At 43.4% G+C, this 23510-nt stretch overlaps 1 protein-coding gene and 1 pseudogene across 3 annotated transcripts in view; both read right to left on the bottom strand.

Annotated features, from left to right (window-relative positions):
• Positions 1 to 781: 781 nt before the first annotated feature.
• LOC117085318 (phosphoribosyl pyrophosphate synthase-associated protein 2) overlaps positions 782 to 23510 on the bottom strand; it is a 51575-nt gene continuing 28846 nt past the window's right edge. The window contains exons 8-9 of one of the 3 annotated variants that reach the window (XM_033214108.1): positions 19939 to 19994; positions 782 to 1599 (exon numbers count right to left, since the gene is read on the bottom strand). In XM_033214108.1, coding sequence (XP_033069999.1) covers positions 1398 to 1599; positions 19939 to 19994 — 258 coding nt within the window. In that variant the 3' untranslated portion in view covers positions 782 to 1397. The remainder of the gene's footprint in view (positions 1600 to 19938; positions 19995 to 23510) is intronic. The other 2 variants (XM_033214116.1, XM_033214101.1) reach the window with 2 other exon arrangements.
• On the bottom strand, positions 3450 to 4263 carry LOC117085331 (annotated as a pseudogene).

Below are 23510 nucleotides of genomic sequence, written 5' to 3'. Positions count from 1 at the left end.
GCATACAACCTGTTTGATTTCACAGGCTCACAGCCCGAGAGAAACGGCCTCAGAGTGAATCCCAGAGCCGAAGTCTTACCCATATTTGATTTAGATGATATTTAGATGGGACTTTGGACTTCAGACTTTTGAGGTGATGCTGAAACTAAGTTAAGACTTACCTGGAGTTAACATTTTGGGGGCTATTAGGATAGAATGAATGTATTTTGCATGTAAGGTGAACATGAATTTTGAGGGGCGGGAGCAAAATGCTATGGTCGGAATTTTTGTGTCCCTCCAAATTCATGTTGGAATCCACTGTGGTGGATTAAGAGGTAGGGCTTTTAGGAGGCGACTAGCTTGTTAGGACTCTGCTCTACGAAGGGTGTCAGTGCCCTTGTCGGAGACAAGGGCTTGAGGGAGTCTTCCACCTTTCTCCACCATGTGAGGATGCAGCAAGAAGGCACCATCTATGAGGAACAGGCCTTCAACGGACACCAAATCTGCTGGCACCTTTATCTTTTTTTTTTTGAGACGGAGTTTTGCTCTTGTTGCCCAGGCCGGAGTGCAATGGTGTGATCTTGGCTCACCGCAACCTCCGTCTCCTGGGTTCAAGCGATTCTCCTGCCTCAGCCTCCTGAGAAGCCAGGATTACAGGCATGCACCACCACGCTCAGCTAATTTTGTATTTTTAGTAGAGATGGGGTTTCTCCATGTTGATCAGGCTGGCCTCGAACTCCTGAACTCAGGTGATCCACCTGCCTTGGCCTCCCAAAGTGCTGGAATTACAGGCGTGAGCCGCCGTGCCCAGCCCATCACAAGGTCAGTGCTGGCGCCTTTGTCTTGACCTTCACAGCCTCTAGAACTGTGAGCAATAAATTTCTGTTGTTTATATTACCTCGTCTAAGGTATTTAGTCATAGCAGCCTGAACTAAGACAAATAGGTATACAATCTTGCATTCTGCCTTGTTCACATATATTCCATAGATTTTTCTCTTGTTTCCAGATGGTCTTGATTATTTCAAAGGGCTGCATAATTAGCTGTACTGACACAATATAATTTACCAAGCCCTACCCTCTGGTAAACCATTTAAACCTTTCTGATATTTTGCATTTAAAAACAACATCACAGTCAATAACTTTGTACATAAAAAAGCTGCTTGCTTATGTTCAACTACACTCTAGGATATACCGCTGAAATGAATGAATGGACTTCCCTGAAGCATCGTAACTGTCTCGATAGTCCAAACATTTTCACAGGTTTTGCAAAGAAGGACAGACTGCTTCTAAAGAGCCCTGCGATTTACAAGGTAATCAGAAGTGCATTCGCTACTATCTGGCCAAGAAAGGTGTTAATCAGTCTTTGACAACTTAAAAAAAAAAAGAAGAATGAGGGAAAAAACCACACACACAACAGTTTAGTCAGCCTTAAAATCAGAGGTAAGTGGGAAAGAGGCAGCAGCACACTTACTGGGGATCTCCAGGCTGGGGTGGATGGCAGCCACACTTCTGACCATGGGTGGGGAATGCCGTCCATCCACCAAGTCCGACTCGGCATCCTGCGCCTCTCCATGAATCACTGCAATTCCCAGGCGCAGGCGCTCAGCAAAAGACTGTGCCCTGAGGGAAAACACCAGACACAAACTCAAAACTCATGCAGCCCTGGGTTCTGCTAATGCTTAGGGGACAAAACATTAAGAGAATATAAGTAGAATGTTGTCTCCCAAAGGAATAAAGAGAGAATAAAACAGCCTCACACTCTTAGAACCCAGGACTAACTGTAGAGACCCCACACGCCAAACACTTCCCTTGGCGGCAGCACCAAAGAAGGGCAGTGGCCTGGTCTGGTCTAACAGACCAGGCTTAACAAGCCACCGGCCGGGAGAGCCTGACTGAGTGAAGGAACCTACGCTCAACTCTGTCTCACCTGAAGCTGCTAATTCTACCTGCCTCTGCCTACCTACCAGTGAGAACCAACTACATGGGGCAAAGGGCATAAAATGCTCACCAAAGTATTAAGCACAAATTTCTTAATAGTTTTACGGGGGTAAAATTGAGATACAAGAAACTGCGTATCTAAAGTATATAATTTCATGGGCTCTGAAGGCTGTATGTGCCCATATAAGCATCAGCACAATGAAGACAAGGAACGTTATCACCACAAGCATCTGCTTATGCTCCTTAGTGATTTTTCCTTCCGGCCCCAGGCAACGGCTGATCTGCTTTCTGTCACCATAGTTTCACCTATCTAGAATTTCATGTAAGTGAAATCAAAGTTGCTTTTGTCTTTTTTTTTAAGACGGAGTATTGCTCTGTTGCCCAGACTGGAGTGCGGTGGTGGGATTTCTCAGCTCACTGCAACCTCTGCCTCCCGGGTTCAAGTGATTCTCTGGCCTCAGCCTCTCAAATAGCTGGAACTACAGTCATGCACCACCACATCTGGCTAATTTTTGTATTTTTAGTAAAGATGGGGTTTTACCATGTTGGCCAGACTGGTCTCGAACTCCTGACCTCAAGTGATCCGCCCACCTTGACCTCCCTAAGTGCTAGGATTACAGTGTGAGCTACCTGGCCATTTTGTCTTATTTTACGCAGCATGTTTTGGAGATTCATCCATGGAATAACATCAATAGTTCATTCCCTTTCATTGCTGAGTAATATTCTGCTGTGTGAATAGATCACAGTGTATCCATTTATGTATTGCTGAGTTTTCTGGTTGTTTCTAGTTTTTGGTTGTCACAAAGCTGCTGTGAACATTCATACACAGATCTCTGTATGGGCACATGTTTTCTTTTTTTTTTTTTTTTGAGACAGAGTCTAACTCTGTTGCCCAGGCTGGAGTGCAGTGGCGTGAACCTCCACCTCCCAGGTTTAAGCAATTCTCCTGCCTCAGCCTCCCAAGTAGCTGGGATTACAGGCACGTGCCACCACGCCTGGCTAATTTTCATATTTTTTGTAGAGACGGGGTTTTGTCATGTTGGCCAGGCTGGTCTTCAACTCCTGACCTCAGGTGATCTGCCCACCTCGGCCTCCCAAAGTGTTGGAATTATACGCCCAGCCACATGCTTTATCTCCTGATAAATTCCTAAGAGTGGAATGGCTGGATCATATAGTAGGTGTATATTTAATTCTTTATAAAAAGGCCACACAGGCTGGGCGTGGTGGCTCATGCCTGTAATCCCAGCACTTTGGGAGGCCGAGGCAGGTGGAACACGAGATCAGGAGATTGAGACCATCCTGGCTAACACAGTGAAACCCCGTCTCTACTAAAAAAAATACAAAAAAAATTAGCCAGGTGTGGTGGTGGGCACCTGCAATTCCAGCTACTCAGGAGGCTGAGGCAGGAGAATGGCGTGAACCCAGGAGGCAGAGCTTGCAGTGAGTGGAGATAGTGACACTGTACTCCAGCCTGGGTGACAGAGCAAGACTCCATCTCAAAAAAAAAAAAAAAAAAAAAAAAAAAGGCCACAGTTTTCTAAAGTGGTTATACCATATTACAGGCCCATAAGCAGAGCATCAGAGATCCAGTTCCTCCACATCTTCACCAACACTTGGTACAGTAGTATGGTAATTTGTGTCTTGTTTTCTCCTAACCAGTCTGCATAAAGGTTTATCAATTTTATTGATTGTCTCAAAGAGTCAGTTTTTTAGCTTTTTTCTGGTTTTTGTTTTCTATTTCATTGATTCATGCTTTAATCTTTTTCTTTTTTGACTGTTGAATTCAATTCTTTATATAACATCCCTTGTAAAAATGAAACAGAATAAAAACAAACCGAAAGGAGGGGCAGGGTAAAATTTGAAAAGGAAAGGAAAGGGAAGAAAAGGAAATAAGATGATTTATTGCTTCTCCCTCAGTATCCTCCTTGGTCTCCTCCTCCATTGAAAGAGCTTTTAGCTCTTCTGCCACTTTTTCGGCATGATCATTTTTACCTGATCCTTTCTTTTCTCTCTGATCTTTTTCTTGCATTCTTCAAACTTTGTTTTGAATTTCTGTGCATTCTCAACATTCAGGAAGCAGATGACCAGCAGCTCTGGCTTGGGGCACTTGTTGGTGAAGCTGGCATGGGTGTCCCAGACCCAGGCATGGTCACTACCCACGTTGGGCTTCAGCTCCATCATCAGCGTGAAGTAGTGGTTAGCACAGATCTTCAGGGTCTTGTCCCTCTGCATGAGGCGGATGGTCCCTTTCTCCTTGTGCTTCAGGAGCTTGACGTCGCTGATGCCTCACTCCTTCTATTCTGGGAGATCCTTCTCTGAGGCAAATCAGAACAGTTTTGTTCACATTTTAAAAAGTTCTTCTTCATCTTCCCCTAGCACTTTTTTTGTTTGTTTTTTTTTTGAGACGGAGTCTCACTCTGTCGCCCAGGCTGGAGTGCAGTGGCCGGATCTCAGCTCACTGCAAGCTTCACCTCCTGGGTTTATGCCATTCTCCTGCCTCAGCCTCCGGAGTAGCTGGGACTACAGGCATCCGCCACCTCGCCCGGCTAGTTTTTGTATTTTTTTTTTTTTTTTTTAGCAGGGATGGGGTTTCACCGTGTTAGCCAGGATGGTCTCGATCTCCTGACCTCATGATCCGCCCGTCTCGGCCTCCCAAAGTGCTGGGATTACAGGCTTGAGCCACCGCGCCCGGCCCCCCCAGCATTTTAATTTCTTGCTCAGGAAGAGAAACTATTGGCTCAAACTGAGGGTCATGGTTGGACTCATCTGCATTCTCAGTGGAAGTATCATGGTCCTCATGAGTGTCCTTGGCGCGGTGCAAAAGCAGCAACTCGGCTGAGTTGCTCGGCTGGGTTGTCGCTGGCTTCAAGGCCTCCCATCTGCTGGCTCTGTGGCCTCTTGCAGGAGCTTCTTCCCTCTGCAGCTGGCTTTTTTTGTTTTGTTTTGTTTTTGAGATGGAGTCTTGCTCTGTCGCCCAGGCTGGAGAGCAGTGGTATGATCTTCGCTAGTGTGGTGGTGTGATCTCGGCTCCCTGCAGCCTCCGCCTCCGGATCAAGTGATTTCTCCTGTCTCAGCCTCCCATGTGTGCCACCATGCCCAGCTAATTTTGTATTTTTAGTAGAGACAGGGTTTCATCATGTTGGCCAGGCTGGTCTCGAACTCCTGACCTCAGGTAATCTGCCGGCCTTGGTCTCCCAAAGTGCTGGGATAACAGGCGTGAGCCACTGTGCTGTGTCTTCGTTTTCATTTGGTTCTAAATACTTTGTAATTTCACTTTTGACTTCTTCTTTGACCTATGGGTTATCTAAAAGTATGTTATTTAGTTACTAAATATTCAGGACATTTCCAAAGATATTTCTGTTATCAGAATTATTCTTAATTCCAGTGTGGTCAGAGAATATATTTTGTATGGCTTGCATAATTTTAAATTTGGGCCTTATTTTATGGCTCACAAGAATATGATCTTTGTAAGTGTTTATACTAAAAAAGAACATACGTTCTGCTCTCCCTGGATGGTGTGCTATGTCAGTCAGATCCAGTAGGCTGATAGGGTTGTTCAAGTCTCCCGCATCCTTAATGATTTTCAGTCTCCTTATTCTATCAATTACTAAGAGAAGAATAATGGAACCACTGACTATCATTATGGATATATGCAGTTCTCAGTGTTTGCTTCACATGCTTTGAAATGCTGTCATTTAGTTTATAAATGTTTAGAACTGTTTTGTCCTCTTGAAGAACTGACCCCTTTATCATAAGGAAAAGACCTTCTTCAACCGTGGCAAAATTATTTGCTCTGATTTGTCTGATATTAATACAGCCACTCCAGCTTTTTTTTTTTTTTTTTTTTTTAAGTAACTAATGTTATCGGAGTGTATTATTTTTCCATATTTTTACTTTTAACCTATTCCCTCCTCCTTACCATCTTATACTTTATCTCATTAGGTCCCTGGCCACAGAGCATCCCTCACTGGACCTGATTCCTGGGGGCCATGCTGAGTCTTACTCTTTCTTCCATCCTCAACACCTAATGCATGGTAAATGTTCAAGTGTTTAAGAATTCAACAAGTTCTTGCAGTCTTGGCTTACCAGCACCAAAAATTCAAAACAAGTTCTTATCTAACTGCTCACAAGAATTACTAAAAACAAACAAAAAATCAGGGGTTATACTGAATCCCACTAGTACTATCTATACTAGATACAGCCAAGGCATTTACATGACATGTGAAGAGCAGGGCACTAGAAAATACTAAATACTATTAGTATGTAGACTTTTACGAGCTGTTAGAAATATCACATCAACCAGGTTTCATGTATGCACTACACAACTAAGGAAAGCTTTGCTACAGTGTTAGCAATTATTTCAAAAAATTTAAATTTGGCTGGGCACGGCAGCTCATGCCTATAATCCCAGAACTTTGGGAGGCTGAGGTGGGCAGATTACTTGGAACAAAGAGTTCAAGACCAGCCTGGCCAACATGGTGAAACCCCATCTCTACTGAAAAACAAATGAACAAACAAAAATTTCATGATTAAATCATTCTATTTTTCAAGATACTTTTTGAAGCTGGGTGATGGCTCACACCTGTAATCCCAGCACTTCGAGATGAAGGCAGGAGAATGGCTTGAGCCCAGGGGTTTGAGACCAGCCTGGGCAACATAGGGAGACCTCGACTCTACAAAAATAAAAAAAAATAGCTGGCCTGGGCACAGTGACTCACATCTGTAATCCCAGCACTTTGGGAGGCCGAGGTGGGCGGATCGCAAGGTCAAGAGATCGAGACCATCCTGGCCAACATGGTGAAACTCCACCTCTTACTAAAAATACAAAAATTAGCTGGGTGTGGTGACACGCGCCTATAGTCCCAGCTACTCGGGAGGCTGAGGCAGGAGAATCGCTTGAACCTGGGAGGCAGAGGTTGCAGTAGGCAGATACTGGATTGCACCACCACACTCCAGCCTGGGGGACAGAGCAAGACTCCGTCTCAAAAAAAAAAAAAAAAAAAATCAGCTGGGTATGGTAGTGCATCCCTGTGGTCCCACCTACTTGGGCGCTAAGGTGGAGAATTGCTTGGGCCCAGAAGGTCAAGGCTGCAGTGAGCTATAATTGCACAACTGCACTCCTGCCTGGGCAACAGAGAAAGACCCTGTCTCAGATAAACAACAATCTCAGACACACGTAAGTAAACATTTATTGGTCTGGTCCTATCTATAAGGAATTTAATTTATATTTCCAAGGAAAAGATGAAAAACCTTCATGGGAGCAGGACTGTTCAGGTCAAAAACAGCAAAGTCAGTAAAATATATTATCTATGTGTGTGTGTGTAAGACAGAATATCTGTCCTTAGGGAAAAGAGGGAGCATCATAAACAGGGAATATTTTAATAACATCTGATAAATGTCCCAAGATTTAAGATTTAGTATTCACATAACTTTGAATTCGTCCTTACAAAAAAAATCAAAATCGTTTTAAAAAAATTATCAAGAGAGTGGCCAGGAGCAGTGGCTCATGCCTGTAATCCCAGCACTTTGGGAGGCCGAGGCCTGACCTCACCTGAGGTCGGGAGTTCGGGGCCAGCCTGACCAACATGGAGAAATCCCGTCTCTACTAAAAACACAAAAAAATTGGCCGGATGTGGTGGCACATGCCTGTGATCCCAGCTACTCGGGAGGCTGAGGAGGGAGAATTGCTTGAACCCAAGAGGCGGAGGTTGCCGTGAGCTGAGATTGTGCCATCGCACTCCAGCCTGGGCAACAAGAGTGAAACTCCGTCTCAAAAAAAAAAAAAAAAAAAAAAAAATTCTCAAGAGAAAAAAATTTCAGACAGAACAATGGGGCAGAGTCTTCAAAAGAGCTGGCATCACGTAGATTATTAGTTCCTCCTTGAAATTCAAGATTAGCTTTGCAGACAAAATTGGTGCCAAATAACTGACCTGTTAGTTATCCTCTAAGGAAGTCTTTTCCATCTGGGATCTGTGGAGGTTTGCCAATTCCTAGAATAATATTTCAATTCTACTAACCTCTACAAAACCCAATGCCCTTAAGATAAACAAAATCATGGCCAGGTATGGTGGCTCACACTTGTAATCCCAGCACTCTGGGAGGCCAAGGCAGGTGAATCACCTGAGGTCAGGAGTTCGAGATCAGCCTGGCCAACGTGGTGAAACCCTGTCTCTACTAAAAATACAAAAAAATTAGCCAGGCATGGTATGGAGGCTAATTGCTAATCAGGAGGCTAAGGCAAGAGAATTGCTAGAACCTGGGAGGTGAAGGTTGCAGTGAGCCGAGATCGTGCCATTGCACTCCAGCCCAGGCGACAACAGCAAGACTCTTGTCTCAAAAAAAAAAAAAAAAAAAAAAAAAATAAGTAAAATAAAAAATAAATAAAATCATTACCTGCACAGCAATGGGAGTTTCTGGATACTCCATAGAACTTAATCAGATACTTTGCATTCCCATCTGATTCCAAAATGAATCAGGATGGTTTCTGATGTGTCATTTTGTTTCATGCACTGACAGTCACAGAGGAATTCTAAAGCAACTTGATCCTGATTGTACGATAATGAGTTAATTTACATCGTGGGTGAGAAAGAAGACGACACAGGGCCTCAGCTATCCTTTTGTTTCCTATTCACTCAGTTATTCTGAGAAAACAATTTCAAACAACTTATTCAAGCAAGTTCTGTTCCTTACAAAAGCATCACTTTCTCAGATGATCCTTTCTAGTCAAAACAACTGCTCATTGTCAAACAACTCCAAAACAATAGCTCTGCACTTAGACAGACCTCTTCATCAGTAACTTCAGGATTCTAAAGGCACTAGCCACTAAATGTGGTGGCTCATGCCTATAATCCCAACACTCGAGGCGGGCAGATCACTTGAGGTCAAGAGTTTGAGACGAGCCTTACCAATATGGTGAAACCCATCTCTACCAAAACTACAAAAATTAGCTGGGCATGGTGGCGCACGTCTGTAATCCCAGCTATTTAGGAGGCTGAGGTAGGAGAATCGCTTGAATCCAGGAGGCGGAAGTTGTAGTGAGCTGAGATCGCACCACTACCCTCCAGCCTGAGCAACAGAGGGAGACCCTGTCTCAAAAAATAAATAAAGGCACTAACCACCACCATTCTACATAATGGTACTTAATTTATAAAGTCCTTCAGTAAGTTCTTTGATGCTTATTAACCCTGTAAGATAAGCCAAGCAGGTGTTTTCCCCAGGAAAGTGAGGCTTGGAGAGACAGCCTTGGCTCAAGGTTCTCACAAAGACTGGCTAAGGCACAAGTGGAAGCCCATGTCTTGGACTAATTTAATACCTTCCTGACTGATAAAAGTCAGCCCCAGTCTGACTTCTAAATTGATTACAGCTATTTTCTAAGGTTAGCTGCCAAATGAAAAACTTGGAGGAGGGAACTAGAAATAACCAGATCAAAATTGGCATGTGGCTGAGCCAGAAAGTGCCATCTCCTGTTCGAAGTCTGGGTGAATGTGTTTATCAGGACATCAGAATACAAGAAAATCACCACCACATAGCTATGGGATACGAGACAGCCAGAACTGACTTTACTGTGTCGATGCCATGTTGACAGAGCTCTTGCTCACAATACCTTTTTACTTTTTTTGTTTATTTATTTTTTGTTGTTGTTTTTTTGATATGGGGTCTGGCTGTCACCCAGGCTGGAGTGCAGAGGTGTGATCTCACCTCACTGCAACCTCCACCTACTGGGCCCTAGTGATCCTCCCACCTCAGCCTCCTGAGTAGCTGGGACTACAGGCACATGCCACCACACCCAGCTAATTTTTGTATTTTTGGTAGAGACAGGGTTTCACCATGTTGCCCAGGCTGTTCCTAAACTCCTGGGCTCAAATGATCTTCCAACCTCAGCCTCCCAAAGTGCTGGGATTACAGGCGTGAGCCACTGAGCCACCATGATAGTCAGGCTGGTCTCAGTTTTGTATGGAACAGGTAGTAAAATAACACAGTCAAGGCTTAGGAGTTTAGTCTGTGAGTTTAGGTATTGTGAGTGGGCCAGGCTCAGTGGCTCACGACTATAATCCCAGCTACTCAGGAGACTGAGGCAGGAGAATCGCTTGAACCCGGGAGGCAGAGGTTGCAGTGAGCCGAGATCACGCCACTGTACTCTAGCCTGGAGGACAGAGCGATACTCCATCTCAAAAAAAAAAAAAAAAAAAAAAAAAAGCCTGGCATGGTGGCAGATGCCTGTAATCCCAGCTCCTCAGGAGGCTGAGGCGTAAGGATCACTTGAACCCAGGGAGTGGAGGTTGCAGTGAGCCATGATAACACCACTACACTCCAGCCTGGGCAAAAGAGCCAGACTCTGTCTCAAAAAAAAAAAAAAAAGAAAAAAAAAAAAAAAAGAACCAAAAACTAATTTTAGAACTTAAAAAATACAATAACCAAATTAAAAAGCTCAGTTGGGCTGGGGCGGTGGTTCACACCTGTAATTCCAGCACTTTAGAGAAGCTGAGGTGGGCAGATCACTTGAGCTCAGGAGTTCAAGACCAGCCTGGGCAAACATGGTAAAACTCCCATCTCTACCAAAAATACAAAAAAGAAATTCACCAGACATGATGGCATGTGCCTGTAGTCCCAGCTACTCAGGAGGCTGATGTGGGAGGATTGCTTGAGCCTGGGAGGCAGAGGTTGAAGTGAGCTATGATTGCACCACTACACTCCAGCCTGGGCAAGAGGTGAGACCCTGTCTCAAAAAAAAAAAAAATAAATGAATAACTCAGTTGGATATACTCAACAGCAGAATGGAAGTTACAGTGAAAATAGTAATGGAGGCCAAGGAAATGATCAGTGAACTGGAAGGTAGACAACAGAAATTAGTCAGTTTGGACAACAGAGAGAGGATGACTGAGGCAGGGCATGGCGGCATGTGCCTGCAGTCTCAGCTACTCTGGAGGCTAAGGTGGGAGAATCACTTGAGCCCAGGGGTTCAAGACCAGCCTGAGTAACATAGTGAGATCCTCTAAAAAAAAAATTATAAAAGACTAGAAAATAAGAAAAACCAGAATCCCATGGACCTGTAATAAAAGATCAGCTGGGCGCAATGGCTCACACCTGTAATCTCAGCACTTTGGGAGGCCAAGGTGGGTGGATCACCTGAGGTCGGAAGTTCAAGACCAGCCTGACCAACATGGTGAAACCTCATCTCTACTAAATATACAAAATTAGCTGGCCGTGGTGATGCATGCCTATAATCCCAGCTACTTGGGAGGCTGAGGCAGGAGAATCACTTGAATCTGGGAGGCAGAGGTTGCGGTGAGCCGAGATCACGCCATTGTACTCCAGCCTGGGCAACAACAGTGAAACTCCATCCCCCCCGCCAAAAAAAAAAAAAAAAAAAGATCTGACATTTATGTCATAAAGTCCCAGAAAAAGAGGAGAACGGCAGTAGGACTAAAAAAGTACTAAAAGACAATGGCTAAAAACTTCCCAAATTGGTCAGAGACATAAACCCACAGCTTCAAGAAGTCCAGCAAACACCAAACAGGATAAACCCAAAGCAATCTCAAGACATATCATGATTAAACTTTTGAAAACTAAAGACAAAAAAATCTTGAAAAACAATTCAGATGATAACCAACTTCTCATTAGAAACCACAGTGACCAGAAGAAAGTGACACAAAAACTTTCCAGGTGCTGAGAGAAAAGAACTGTTACTCCAGAATCCTATACCCAGCAATAATATCCTTTAAGAACGAAAAGGAACTCTAGACATTCTCAAATGAAGGAAAACCAGCAAAATGTATTACCAACAGAACTGTATTGAAAAGAGGCAAAAGGAGGTACTCTAAACAGAAAGGAAACAATAAACGAAACTTTGGAATATCAGGAAGGAAGAAGGAACCAAAAACACTTGTAAATATAATAACCTTTCCTTCATTTCTTGACTTTTCTAAATTATGTTTGACGTTTAAAACCAAAAATCCTGGCTGGGCGCGGTGGCTCACGCCTGTAATCCCAGCACTTTGGGAGGCTGAGGTGGGCAGATAGTGAGATCAAGAGATGGAGACCATCCTGGCCAACACAGTGAAACCCCACCTCTACTAAAAATACAAAAATTAGCTGGGCGTGGTGGCACTCGCCTGTAGTCCCAGCTACTCGTGAGGCTGAGGCAGGAGAATCACTTGAACCTGGGAGGTGGAGGTTACCATGAGCTGAGATTGCACCATTGCACCCCAGCCTGGTGACAGCGTGAGACTCCGTTTCAAAAAGAAAAAAAAAAAAAAAAAGCAAAAGTTGTAACAGCCTGATACTGCTATAAATGTATGTATAGGAAATATTTAAGACAAATATATTAAAAACAGGGAGAATAAACAGACATAGAGAGACAGAGGTATGGCTTCTATATTTCACCCAAATTGATAAAATGACATCAGTATATTGTAATATGTTTTGTATATGTAATAAAATACTTAGAACAACCATTAAAACAGCTATATAAGGAGATATTCAAATACTATAGAGGGCCAGATGTGGTGGCTCACGCCTGTAATCCCAGCATTTTGGGAGGTTGAGGCAGGCAGATCACCTGAGGTCAGGAGTTCCAGACCAGCCTGGCCAACACGGTGAAAACTCCATCTCTACTAAGAATACAAAAATTAGCTGGGTGTGATAATGGGAGCCTGTAATCCCCACTACTCAGGAGGCTGAGACAGAAGAATCACTTGAACCTGGGAGGTGGAGGTTGCAGTGAGCCAAGATGGCATCACTGCACTCCAGCCTGGGTGACAAGTATAAAAATCTGTCTCAAAAACAAACAAACAAAAAAAACAAAAACAAACAAAAAAACACTATAGAGAAGCACTACTCTAGAACGGCAGAATAAGGACCCTAAAAAATCTGCTCCTCCATGAAAGAAAGAAAAACTCTAAAAAAATTTGCAAAAAATAACTTTTACATAACTATGGAAGTTAACCAACGGCTTGCAACAATCTGAGGAGCGTTTAAGAAAAACAGCTGAGCAAACTTTGGGCTGGGCATGCTACTAGTTCACGACTATTATCCCAACACTTTGGGAGGCTAAGATGGGCCGATCACTTGAGGCCAGGAGTTGGAGACCAGCCTGGGCAATATAGTGAAACCCCATCTCCACAAAAAACACAAAAATTAGCCAGGAATGGTGCTGCATGCCTGTGGTCTCAGCTACCTGGGAGGCTGAGGTGGGAGGATCACCTGAGCCCAGGAAGTCGAGGCTGCACTAAACCATAATCATGCCACTGCACTCCAGTCTGGGCATCAGAGTGAGACTCTGTCGCAAAAAAAAAAAAAAAAAAAAAGAAAAGAAACTTTGTGCGTTTTAACTTGCCCCATTCCCATGCCTCTCTCTCCAGTTCTGCAAAAGACAAAAATTGGAAACCTCATAAACATGGTGGCCATGAGAAACCAGAAGACTAGCAACCACTGGTGGGAAAAGAACAGGTTTGGAGTTTCTCAAGAAGCCCATTCTCAGATAACCGTCACTATTATGCCTATCTGGCAGCTCGCTAAGACTCAGGGCTGGAGAATATGACCAGATTTAGAGCTCACTCTATGTGAATAGTCATATCTCCAGAGTAGCTGAACAATCAACAGCTGCAGCTGCCTGAAGTGACAGTGCCAGTTGAGTAAAACTAGGGGCTAGACAAAAAAAAAAAAAAAAAGTAAAATCTAGGGAATGAGATGGCCATATGGGCCTTGAAAAGCTTATTCCTGCATGTAAAAAACATGCGCTTACCCGGGAAGGACCTGAAAAGCCCCTAACCTTGAACCTTGGCTGACCTCAAGGCACTGTGCAACCAGGAAGTAAAGGCTAAGGCAGAGTTGTAAGCTGCTGGGAGAATTGAAGACGTGCACAAACACACACACAGACCTTGAAGAAAGTGGGAGATTTATTGCTTCAAGGCATTTCAGGAAATCTCTGTCCAATCATTAGCTGGCCAGTAAGCTAACCAACCAGAGACTTCAGTGGCTGAACGCTACAAAGAATACAGACTTTACAGAATTGGCACAAGATAGCCAGTAAACGAACATATCACAGAAACAACAGCAGCAACAAACACTGAGAATTGGTGGAGGTAGAATCTGATGCTCAGATTTTTCACATTACATAATTTAAAATGTTGTTTTTAACTAAAATGTATAAGGCATGCAGACAAAAAGGAAAATATGGGCCAGGCATGGTGGCTCACTTTTAATTCTAGAACTTTGGGAGGCCAAGGCAGGAGGACTGCTTGAGGCCAGGAGTTTGAGACCGGTCCAGAAACACAGCAAGATCTTGTTTCTGTATGCTTTTTTAAAGTAAGAAGTTTTGGGCTGGGCACGGTGGCTCACGCCTGTAATCCTAGCACTTTGGGAGGCTGAGGAGGGCAGATCACGAGGTCAGGAGATCGAGACCATCCTGGCTAACACTGTGAAACCCCGTCTCTACTAAAAATACAAAAAATTAGCCGGGCGTGGTGGCAGGCGCCTGTAGTCCCAGCTACTCGGGAGGCTGAGGCAGGAGAATGGCATGAACCTGGGAGGCAGAGCTTGCAGTGAGCCGAGATCGCGCCACTGCACTCCAGCTTGGGCGACAGAGCAAGACTCCATCTCAAAAAAAAAAAGTAAGAAGTTTGGGTCAGGCACGGTGGTTCACACTAATCCCAGCACTTCGGGAGGCCGAGATGGGTGGATCACCTGGGGTCAGGAGTTTGAGACCAGCCCAGCCAACATGATGAAACCCTGTCTCTACTAAAAATACAAAAATTAGCTGGGTGTGGTGGCACACTCCTGTAATCCCAGCTACTCAGGAGGTTGAGGCAGGAGAACTGCTGGAACCCGGGAGGCAGAGGTCACAGGGAGCCGAGATCACGCCACTGTACTCCAGCCTGGGCAACAGAGCAAGACTCTGTCATAAAATAAAAATAAAAATTAAATTAAATTAAAATAATAAAGTAAGAAGTTTTTTTAAAAATTAAAAAAAAAACATGGCCCATATACAGGAAAAAAGCAGTCAACAGAAACAATCTCTGAAAAAGCCCAATGTCAGAATAACTAGACAGAATAAATTAGCTATCATAAATATGTTCACAGCACTAAAGAAAACAATGGCTAAAAAATTAAGCGATACCCAAAGAAATGAAATATTTATTTAGGCATAAATATAACAAAATATGGGCTGGAAGTGATGGCTCATGCCTGCAATTCCAACACTGGGAGGCTGAGCCTAGGTGTTAGAGACCAGCCTAGGCAACACAGTCAGACCCCTGTCTGTAGCAAAAAAAAAAAAAAAAAAAAAAAAAAAAAAAAAAAGCATTTTTAATTAGCCAGGCATAGTGCTGCACATCTATAGTCCTAGCTACTTAGGAGGCTGAAATGAAAGGACTGCCATTAGCCCAAAAATTCAAGGCTGTAGTGAGCTGTGATGGCACCAGTGCACTCCAGCCTGGGTAAACACAGCAAGACTTTGTCTCTTTAAAAAAAAAAAAAAAAAAAAAAAGTACACATCTATATGGGGAAAACTCTGATGACAGAAATCAAAGACGAATTTTTAAAAAATGATATCCCATGTTCATGGATAGGAAGACTCAATATTGTCAATATGCCAGTTCTTCCCAATTTGATCTATAGATTTAATGCAAATCCCAATCCAAATCCCAACAAGTTATTTTGTGGATTTCAAAAAACTGATTCTGAAGTTTATATGGAGAGGCAAAAGACCCGGAATAGCCTACAAAGTTGGAGGTGTGACAATACCCAACTTGAAGACTATTGAGACTGGGCGTGGTGGCTCACACCTGTAATCCCAGCACTTTGGGAGACTGAGGCAAGTGGATCATGAGGTCAGGAGTTCAAGACTGGCCTGGCCAAGATGGTGAAACCCCATCTCTACTAAAACTATAAAAATTAGTTGGGTGTGGCGGTGGGTACCTGTAATTCCAGCTACTCGGGAGGCTGAGGCAGAGAACTGCTTAAACCCAGGAGGCAGAGGTTGCAGTGAGCTGAGATTGTGCCACTGCACTCCAGTCTGGACAACAGAGTGAGACTCCGTCTCAAAAAAAAAAAGACGATTGAAAAGCTATAGAAGGCTGGGCGCAGTGGCTCACGCCTATAATCCCAACACTTTGGGAGGCCGCGGCAGGTGGATCACCTGAGGTCAGGAGTTCGATACCAGTCTGACCAACACGGAGAAACCCCATCTCTACTAAAAATACAAAATTAGATAGGCGTGGTGGCTCATGCCTGTAATCCCAGCTAGTCAGAAGGCTGAGGCAGGAGAATCACTTGAACTTAGGAGGTAGAGGTTGTGGGGTGAGCCGAAATCGTGCCATTGTACCCCAGCCTGGGTAACAGGAGCAAAACTCCGTATCAAAATAAAAAAAAGCTATAGAGGGCCGAGCGTGGTGGCTCACATCTATAATCCCAGTACTTTGGGAGGCCAAGGTGGATGGATCACCTGATGTCAGGAGATCAGGTTGGTCACCAGCCTGATCAACATAGTGAAACACCATCTCTACTAATTAGCCAAGTGAAGTGGTGCACATCTGTAATCCCAGCTACTTGGGAGGCTGAGGCAGTAGAGCTACTTGAACCTGGGAGGCAGAGGTTGCAGTGAGCTGAGATTGTGCAGCCTGAGAAACAAGAGTGAAACTCTGTCTCAAAAAAAATAAAAAAGCTATGGTGGCTGGGTGCGGTGGCTCACGCCTGTAATCCCAATATTTTGGGAGGATCACTTGAGGTCAAGATCACTTGAGGTCAGGAGTTGGAGACCGGCCTGGCCAACATGGCGAAACCCCATCTCTACTAAAAACACAAAAATTAGCCAGGCACAGTGGTGCACACCTGTAAGCCCAGCTACTTGGGAGGCTGAGGCACAAGAATGGCTTGAGCCCAGGAGGTGGAGGTTGCAGTGAGCTGAGATCAAGCAACTGTACTCCAGCCTAGGTAACAGAGACACAGTCTTAAAAAAAAAAAAAAGCTATAGTAATCAAGACAGTGTGGGAGTGGTGAAAGAACAGACAAATATATAAATGGAACAAAACAGAGAGCTCAGAAATAGACCTACATAAATATTGTCAACTGATCTTTGATGAAAGAGCAAAGACAATATAATGGAGAAAAGGTAGTCTTTCAACAAATGGTGCTGGAATAACTGCATCTCCACATGCTCAGAATGAAGCTGGATGCTCATCTTACTCCACATACACATATTAACTCAAAATGATCAAAGACCAGCCAGGCACGGTGGCTCATGCCTGTAATCTCAGCGTTTTGGGAGGCCAAGGCGGGAGGATCACTTGAGGTCAGGAGTTTGAGACTAGCCTGACGAACATGGTGAAACCCTGTCTCTACTAAAAATACAAAAATTAGCCAGGCATGGTGGCACGTGCCTGTAATCCCAGCTACTGAAGAGGTTGAGGCAGGAGAACTGCTTGAATCCAGGAGGTGGAGGTTGCAGTGGGCCAAGATCATGCCACTGCACTCGAGCCTGGACAACAGAGCAAGACTCTGGACTCTGTCTCAAAAATAAATAAATAAAATATCAAATACCTAAATATAAGAGCAAAAACTAAAATCATTAGGAGACAATACAGAGGTAAATTTCATGACCTTGGATTTGGCAATGGACTCTTCTTTTTTTTTTTTTTTTGAGACAGGATCTGGCTGTGTCAATCAGACTGGAAGGCAGTGGTGCAATCACAGCTCACTGTACCCTGACCTCCTGGGCTCTAGCAATCCTTCCACCTCAGCCACCCAAGTAGCTAGAACCACAGACACACGCCACCACATCCAGTTAATGTTTTTCTAAACCCTTAGAAACGAGGTCTCACTATATTGCCCTGGCTAGTCTCAAATTTCTGGGCTCAAGTGATCCTCCTGCCTCAGCCTCCCAAAGTGCTGAGATTACAGAAGTGAGCCACTGCACCTGGCCAATGGATTCTTAGATATGACATCAGAAGCAGAGGCAATAACAAAAAAGATAAAACTGATTTGGGAGGCCAAAGCAGGCGGATCATGAGGTCAAGAGTTTGAGACCAGCCTGGCCAACATGGTGAAACCCCATCTCTACTAAAAATACAAAAAATTAGCCAGGTGGGGTGGCGGGCACCTGTAATCCCAGCTGCTCAGGAGGCTGAGGCAGGAGAATTACTTGTAGCAAGGAGGTAGAAGTTGCAGTGAGCCGAGACCATGCTACTGCGCTCCAGCCTGGGCAACAGACCGAGACTCCGTCTCAAAAAAAAAAAAAAAAAGATAAATGAACTTTACCAATATTGAAATCTGTTTCTGTGAAAGAACACCATCAAGGCAGTGAAAAGACAATCTGCAGAAAGAGAGAAAATATCTGCAAATCACGTATCTAACAAGGGTTTAGTATGTAGAATACATAAAAGAATGCTTGTAACTCAACAAAAAGACAACCCAATTATTAAAAGAGCAAAGGGTGTTAACAGGCATTTCTCCAAATATATACAAATGGGCAAAAAGCACATAAAAATATACTCAACAACTGGGCATGGTGGCACATACTTGTAATCCCAGCTACTCAGGAGGCTGAAGCAGAAGAATCGCTTAAACCTGGGAGGCGGAGGTTGCAGTGAGCCAAGATTGTGCCACTGCACTCCAGCCTAGGCAACAGAGCGAGACTCTGTCTCAAAAAAAAATACATATATATATATATATAAAAAATACACACACACACATATATACATGTATATACATATATATGCACCTATATATACATACACATATATATGTATATACTCAACAGGCTGAGGCAGAAGGATTGATTGAGCCCAAGAGTTTGAGCCCAGCCTGGGCAACATAGTGAGACCCTGTGTCATTAAAAAAAAAAAAAAAAAAAAAGATACTCAACATCATCAATCATTAGGGAAAATGCAAATGAAAACCACAATAAAGTACCATTTCACACCCACTAGGATGATTATAATGAAAAACATCAGAGAATTAAGTGTCGGTGAGGATGTAGAGAAGTTGGAACCCCCACACTCTGCTGGTGGGAATGTAAAATGGGCAGCTGCAGTGGAAAAGAGACTGGTAGTTCCTTAAAACATAAACGAAACTGCCATATGACCCAGCAATTCCAATCCTAATATATATCCACAAGAAATGAAAAATGAAAATTTATGCCCACACAAAAACTAATCCATGAATGATCATAGGAGTATTATTCATAATAGCCAAAAGGTAAAAAAAAAAAAAAAATAAGTGTCCATCAACAGATGAATGAATAAACAAACTAGCATACACATACAATGCAACATTACTCAGAAATCAAAAGGACTGAGGTACTGGCCAAGGGCGGTGGCTCATGCCTATAATCCCAGTACTTTGGGAAGCTAAGGTGGGTGGGTGGATCGTTTGAGCCTCAGTAGTTCAAGACCGGTCTGGATGACATGGCGAAACTCTGTTTCTACTATTAAAAATAAAAATAAATATAAGGCCTGGTGTGGTGGCTCACGCCTGTAATCCCAGCACTATGGGAGGCTGAGGCGGGTGGATCACCTGAAGTCAGGAGTTTGAGACCAGCCTGACCAACATGGTGAAACCCCATCTCTACTAAAAATACAAACATTAGCCAGGCATGGTGGTGCACGCCTGTAATCCCAGCTACTTGGGAGGCTGAGGCAGGAGAATCACTTGAACCTGGGAGGTGGAGGTTGTGGTGAGCCGAGATCACGCCACTACACTCCAGCTTGGGCAACAAGAGCAAAACTGCATCTCAAAAGATAAATAAAAATAATAAAAAGAAATAAAAGAAAGTGTAAGTAGAAGATAACTTAAGAAATATGTCTGGCAATCATAGAGTGGGATTGGAAAAAAAAAAAAGAGAGTAAATTAAAATGTTTACTTAATAAATGGAGTTGACAGAACAATCTTAAAATACCAGTCCATGGAAGAAAAATAAGAGATATCACTGGGAACCACTGAAGTTCAAATTAGAATGCCTGGAACTCATCAGGGATACAATCCTTAGAAGTAGATCCAGAAAGAGGTTGTGAGATTCCCACTTACCTCTTCGCCGATGCTGGAGACTTGGCCACGATTACTGCATTCCTGTAATCTGGGATCTGTGACAGACAAGAAGATATTACTGCATGTCAACAAAAAGGAAAATTCTAACAGACCCAAAAATGCTTGGTTAGTTGAAAGTTTTCTAAAAAAAGAAAAAGTTCAAAGTAAAATTCTTCTTTGGAAAATGAAGAAAGGAACCTGTCTACGAAAAAATATTACTAACGTGTGAGCCACAGACTTCTTTTAGGAAAAAAGTAGGGATAATTGGTGATTAGCTCTTATCTCTGCCAGCAAATACTAATAATGCAGTATAAAGATGTTTCTATATATCTAGTCAACAAGATTCTTAATTACATGTAATTTCAAAGTATAAGGATATCCAATTCAATCTGAGTACAAGCTGACTGTCAAATTCCAAATTAGTGCAGTCCAAACAAATGGCTGTTTAACATATCGCAGTCATAACATGTTGAAGCAACCAATTTGTTAAAGGATAATCAGCCCAGCACTATTTTAAAAAAAATATATTAACTATATTCTCCTTGTTTTCAATTACACCAATGAATTTTAATATGAGCAGTTAATAACATCTAGCACCATATGTAAAACAATGCCTACCATATAACAAGCACTAAATAATAACTACTTAGCAAATGAACAAAAAAATAATTAATTTGAATAATATAGTACACTTGCAGCCAGCAATAATCACGTGTTTCAGCTGTATCTACAGGAAAGCCTAATTTATCCAACACTCTCAGGAAGTAAGGCAGTAAAATATATTTCCATTTGGGCACTTTCATTATTTTTGCTGGCAGTCTTTCTAAACTTTTTTATGTACTTCCTTGTCTCATCAAACATTACCAAACCCAGCCAAGAAAAGATAGAACCAAGAAAACAGTTAATAACAATTAAAGGACCTAAAAGAAAGGACTCTAACAAGTCTATTGTCTCTACAGAGGTTAAAACGGGAAATTATATACAACAAGAAAGAACAAGTTATTATGAAAAAGAACCACAAATAAATCTAGGAGGAGGAAGTTATTATGGTCTAAAGAAACCCAGTAGCTGGCTGGCTTAACAGTAGAATAAACACAACTTTAAGAACAAACCAGGGAAGACCAAGCCAAGGAATTTCCCCAGAATGCTATATATAAGTATGCAAAAAGTAAAACAAGTTTTTAAAAGTTATAGAGACTAGATCCAAAATTTTCAGGACTTATAGTTCCCAAAGGACAATAATAAAAGAAATAGAAGGGATGAAACACTTAACAGATTAAAAAAAAAATTCCCAAAGATGGCCAGGCATGGTGGCTCATGCCCATAATCCCAGCACTTTGGGAGGCCAAGGCGGGCAGAACATCTGAGCCAAGACCAGCATGGCCAGCATGGTGAAACCCCCTCGCTACTAAAAATGCAAAAAAATATTAGCCAGGCGTGGTGGTGCACACTTGTAATCCAGCTACTCAGGAGGCTGAGGCAGGAGAATCGTTTGAACCATTTAAAATGTCTCCAGAAAGAATTACTATGATTCTTTTCATTAAATTTTTCACTAAAATGAAAAATTATCAAGTCAGGCGTGGTGGCTCACGCTTTTAATCCCAGCACTCTGGGAGGCTGAGGTGGGTGGATGACCTGAGGTCGGGAGTTCAAGACCAGCCTGACTAACATGGAGAAACCCCCTCTCTACTACAAATACAAAATTAGCCGGGCATGGTGGCCCATGCCTGTAATCCCAGCTACTCGGGAGGCTGAGGCAGGAGAATCGCTTGAACCTGGGAGGCAGAGGTTGCGGTGAGCCGAGATCGCACCAATGCACTCCAGCCTGGGTAACAAGAGCAAAACTCCGTCTCATAAAAAAAAAAAAAAAAAAAGGCCGGGCGCGGTGGCTCAAGCCTGTAATCCCAGCACTTGGGAGGCCGAGTCGGGCGGATCACGAGGTCAGGAGATCGAGACCATCCTGGCTAACACGGTGAAACCCCGTCTCTACAAAAAATTACAAAAAACTAGCCGGGCGAGGTGGTGGGCGCCTGTAGTCCCAGCTACTCGGGAGGCTGAGGCGGGAGAATGGCGTAAACCCGGGAGGCGGAGCTTGCAGTGAGCTGAGATCCTGAGATCCGGCCACTGCACTCCAGCCTGGGCGACAGAGCGAGATTCCGTCTCAAAAAAAAAAAAAAAAAAAAAAACAAGAAAAGAAAAATTATCGTGTATGCAGAAAGATACAGGAAGGGACCATCAGGGTGTAATTTAATATTCATGAATCAATATTTATCACTGGAAAAATGATACGATTCCACATTTTCTTGCAAGGCAACAATCAAATGCTTTATGAAACTTAAGAAAGGAAGATCCCTACCAGTAGGTGAAACTGTGAAAAGGACTGAACTGGAAAAGGACTGCCTGACACATCCCCAGCAATGCAGCGGAAGGCAACAGACACTGACAGACGCCCTCAGAATAGATGGCAAAAGTTGGCTGGGCGCGGTGGCTCACGCCTGTAATCCCAGCACTTTGGGAGGCCGAGGCAGGCGGATCACCAGGTCAGGAGATTGAGACCATCCTGGCTAACACGGTAAAACCCGTCTCTACCAAAAATACAAAAAAATTAGCTAGGCGTGGTGGTAGGTGCCTGTAGTCCCAGCTATTGGGGAGGCTGAAGCAGGAAAATGGTGTGAACTCGGGTGGCGGAGCTTGCAGTGAGCCGAGATCACGCCACTACACTCCAGCCTGGGCGACAGAGCAAGACTCCGTCTCAAAAAAAAAAAAAAAAAGAATAGATGGCAAAAGTTTCAAGGCAACGAGCATCCTAGTACCAGAATGTTCCTTCTAACTCTGGCAGAAGGTGCTTAAATTCCAGTGACAAACACAAGAGATAGAGAAAGTATTTCAGAGATGAAAGTGTCAGCATCAAAACCTGCAGAATAGGATCACTAAGTGACAAGAAGGCACGGTGCCACAGTATAATTAGCAGTGTTTTCGTTTTTCTTGGTGACATAAAATAATGTAAGCCTGGACTGACAGCACCTTAGATTCAGTGAAAGATGAATATCTATCCCCTGCTTTAAGAGATTCTAACACATAAAAACAAAAGAGACAAGATACTATAAAAAGGCAATACAGGCCAGGTGTGGTGGCTCATGCCTGTAATACCAGTACTTTGGGAAGCTGAGGCAGGCAGATCTCTGGAGTTCAGAAGTTCAAGACCAGCCTGGTCAACACGGTAAAACGCTATCTCTACTAAAAATACAACAATTAGGCCGAGTGCAGTGGCTCATGCCTGTAATCCCAGCACTTTGGGAGGCGAAGGTGGGCAGATCACCTGAGGTTGGGAGTTCGAGACCAGCCTAACCAACATGGAGAACCCCTGTCTCTACTAAAAATACAAAATTAGCCAGGTGTGGTGGTGCATGCCTGTAATCCCAGCTACTCGGGAGGCTGAGGCAGGAGAATCGCTTCAACCGGGAGGCAGAGGTTGCTGTGAGCCAAGATTGTGTTCCAGCCTGAGTGACAAAGAGAGACTCTGTCTTCAAAAAAAAAAAAAAGAAAAAGCAATACGACAAAAATTCCTTTTT

This window comes from Trachypithecus francoisi, unplaced genomic scaffold (genome assembly GCF_009764315.1).
Source record: "Trachypithecus francoisi isolate TF-2019V2 unplaced genomic scaffold, Tfra_2.0 Contig00540, whole genome shotgun sequence".
Lineage (NCBI taxonomy): Eukaryota > Metazoa > Chordata > Mammalia > Primates > Cercopithecidae > Trachypithecus > Trachypithecus francoisi.
Note: the sequence above shows the minus strand (reverse complement) of the source record. Positions and strands in the feature narration are given on the sequence as shown.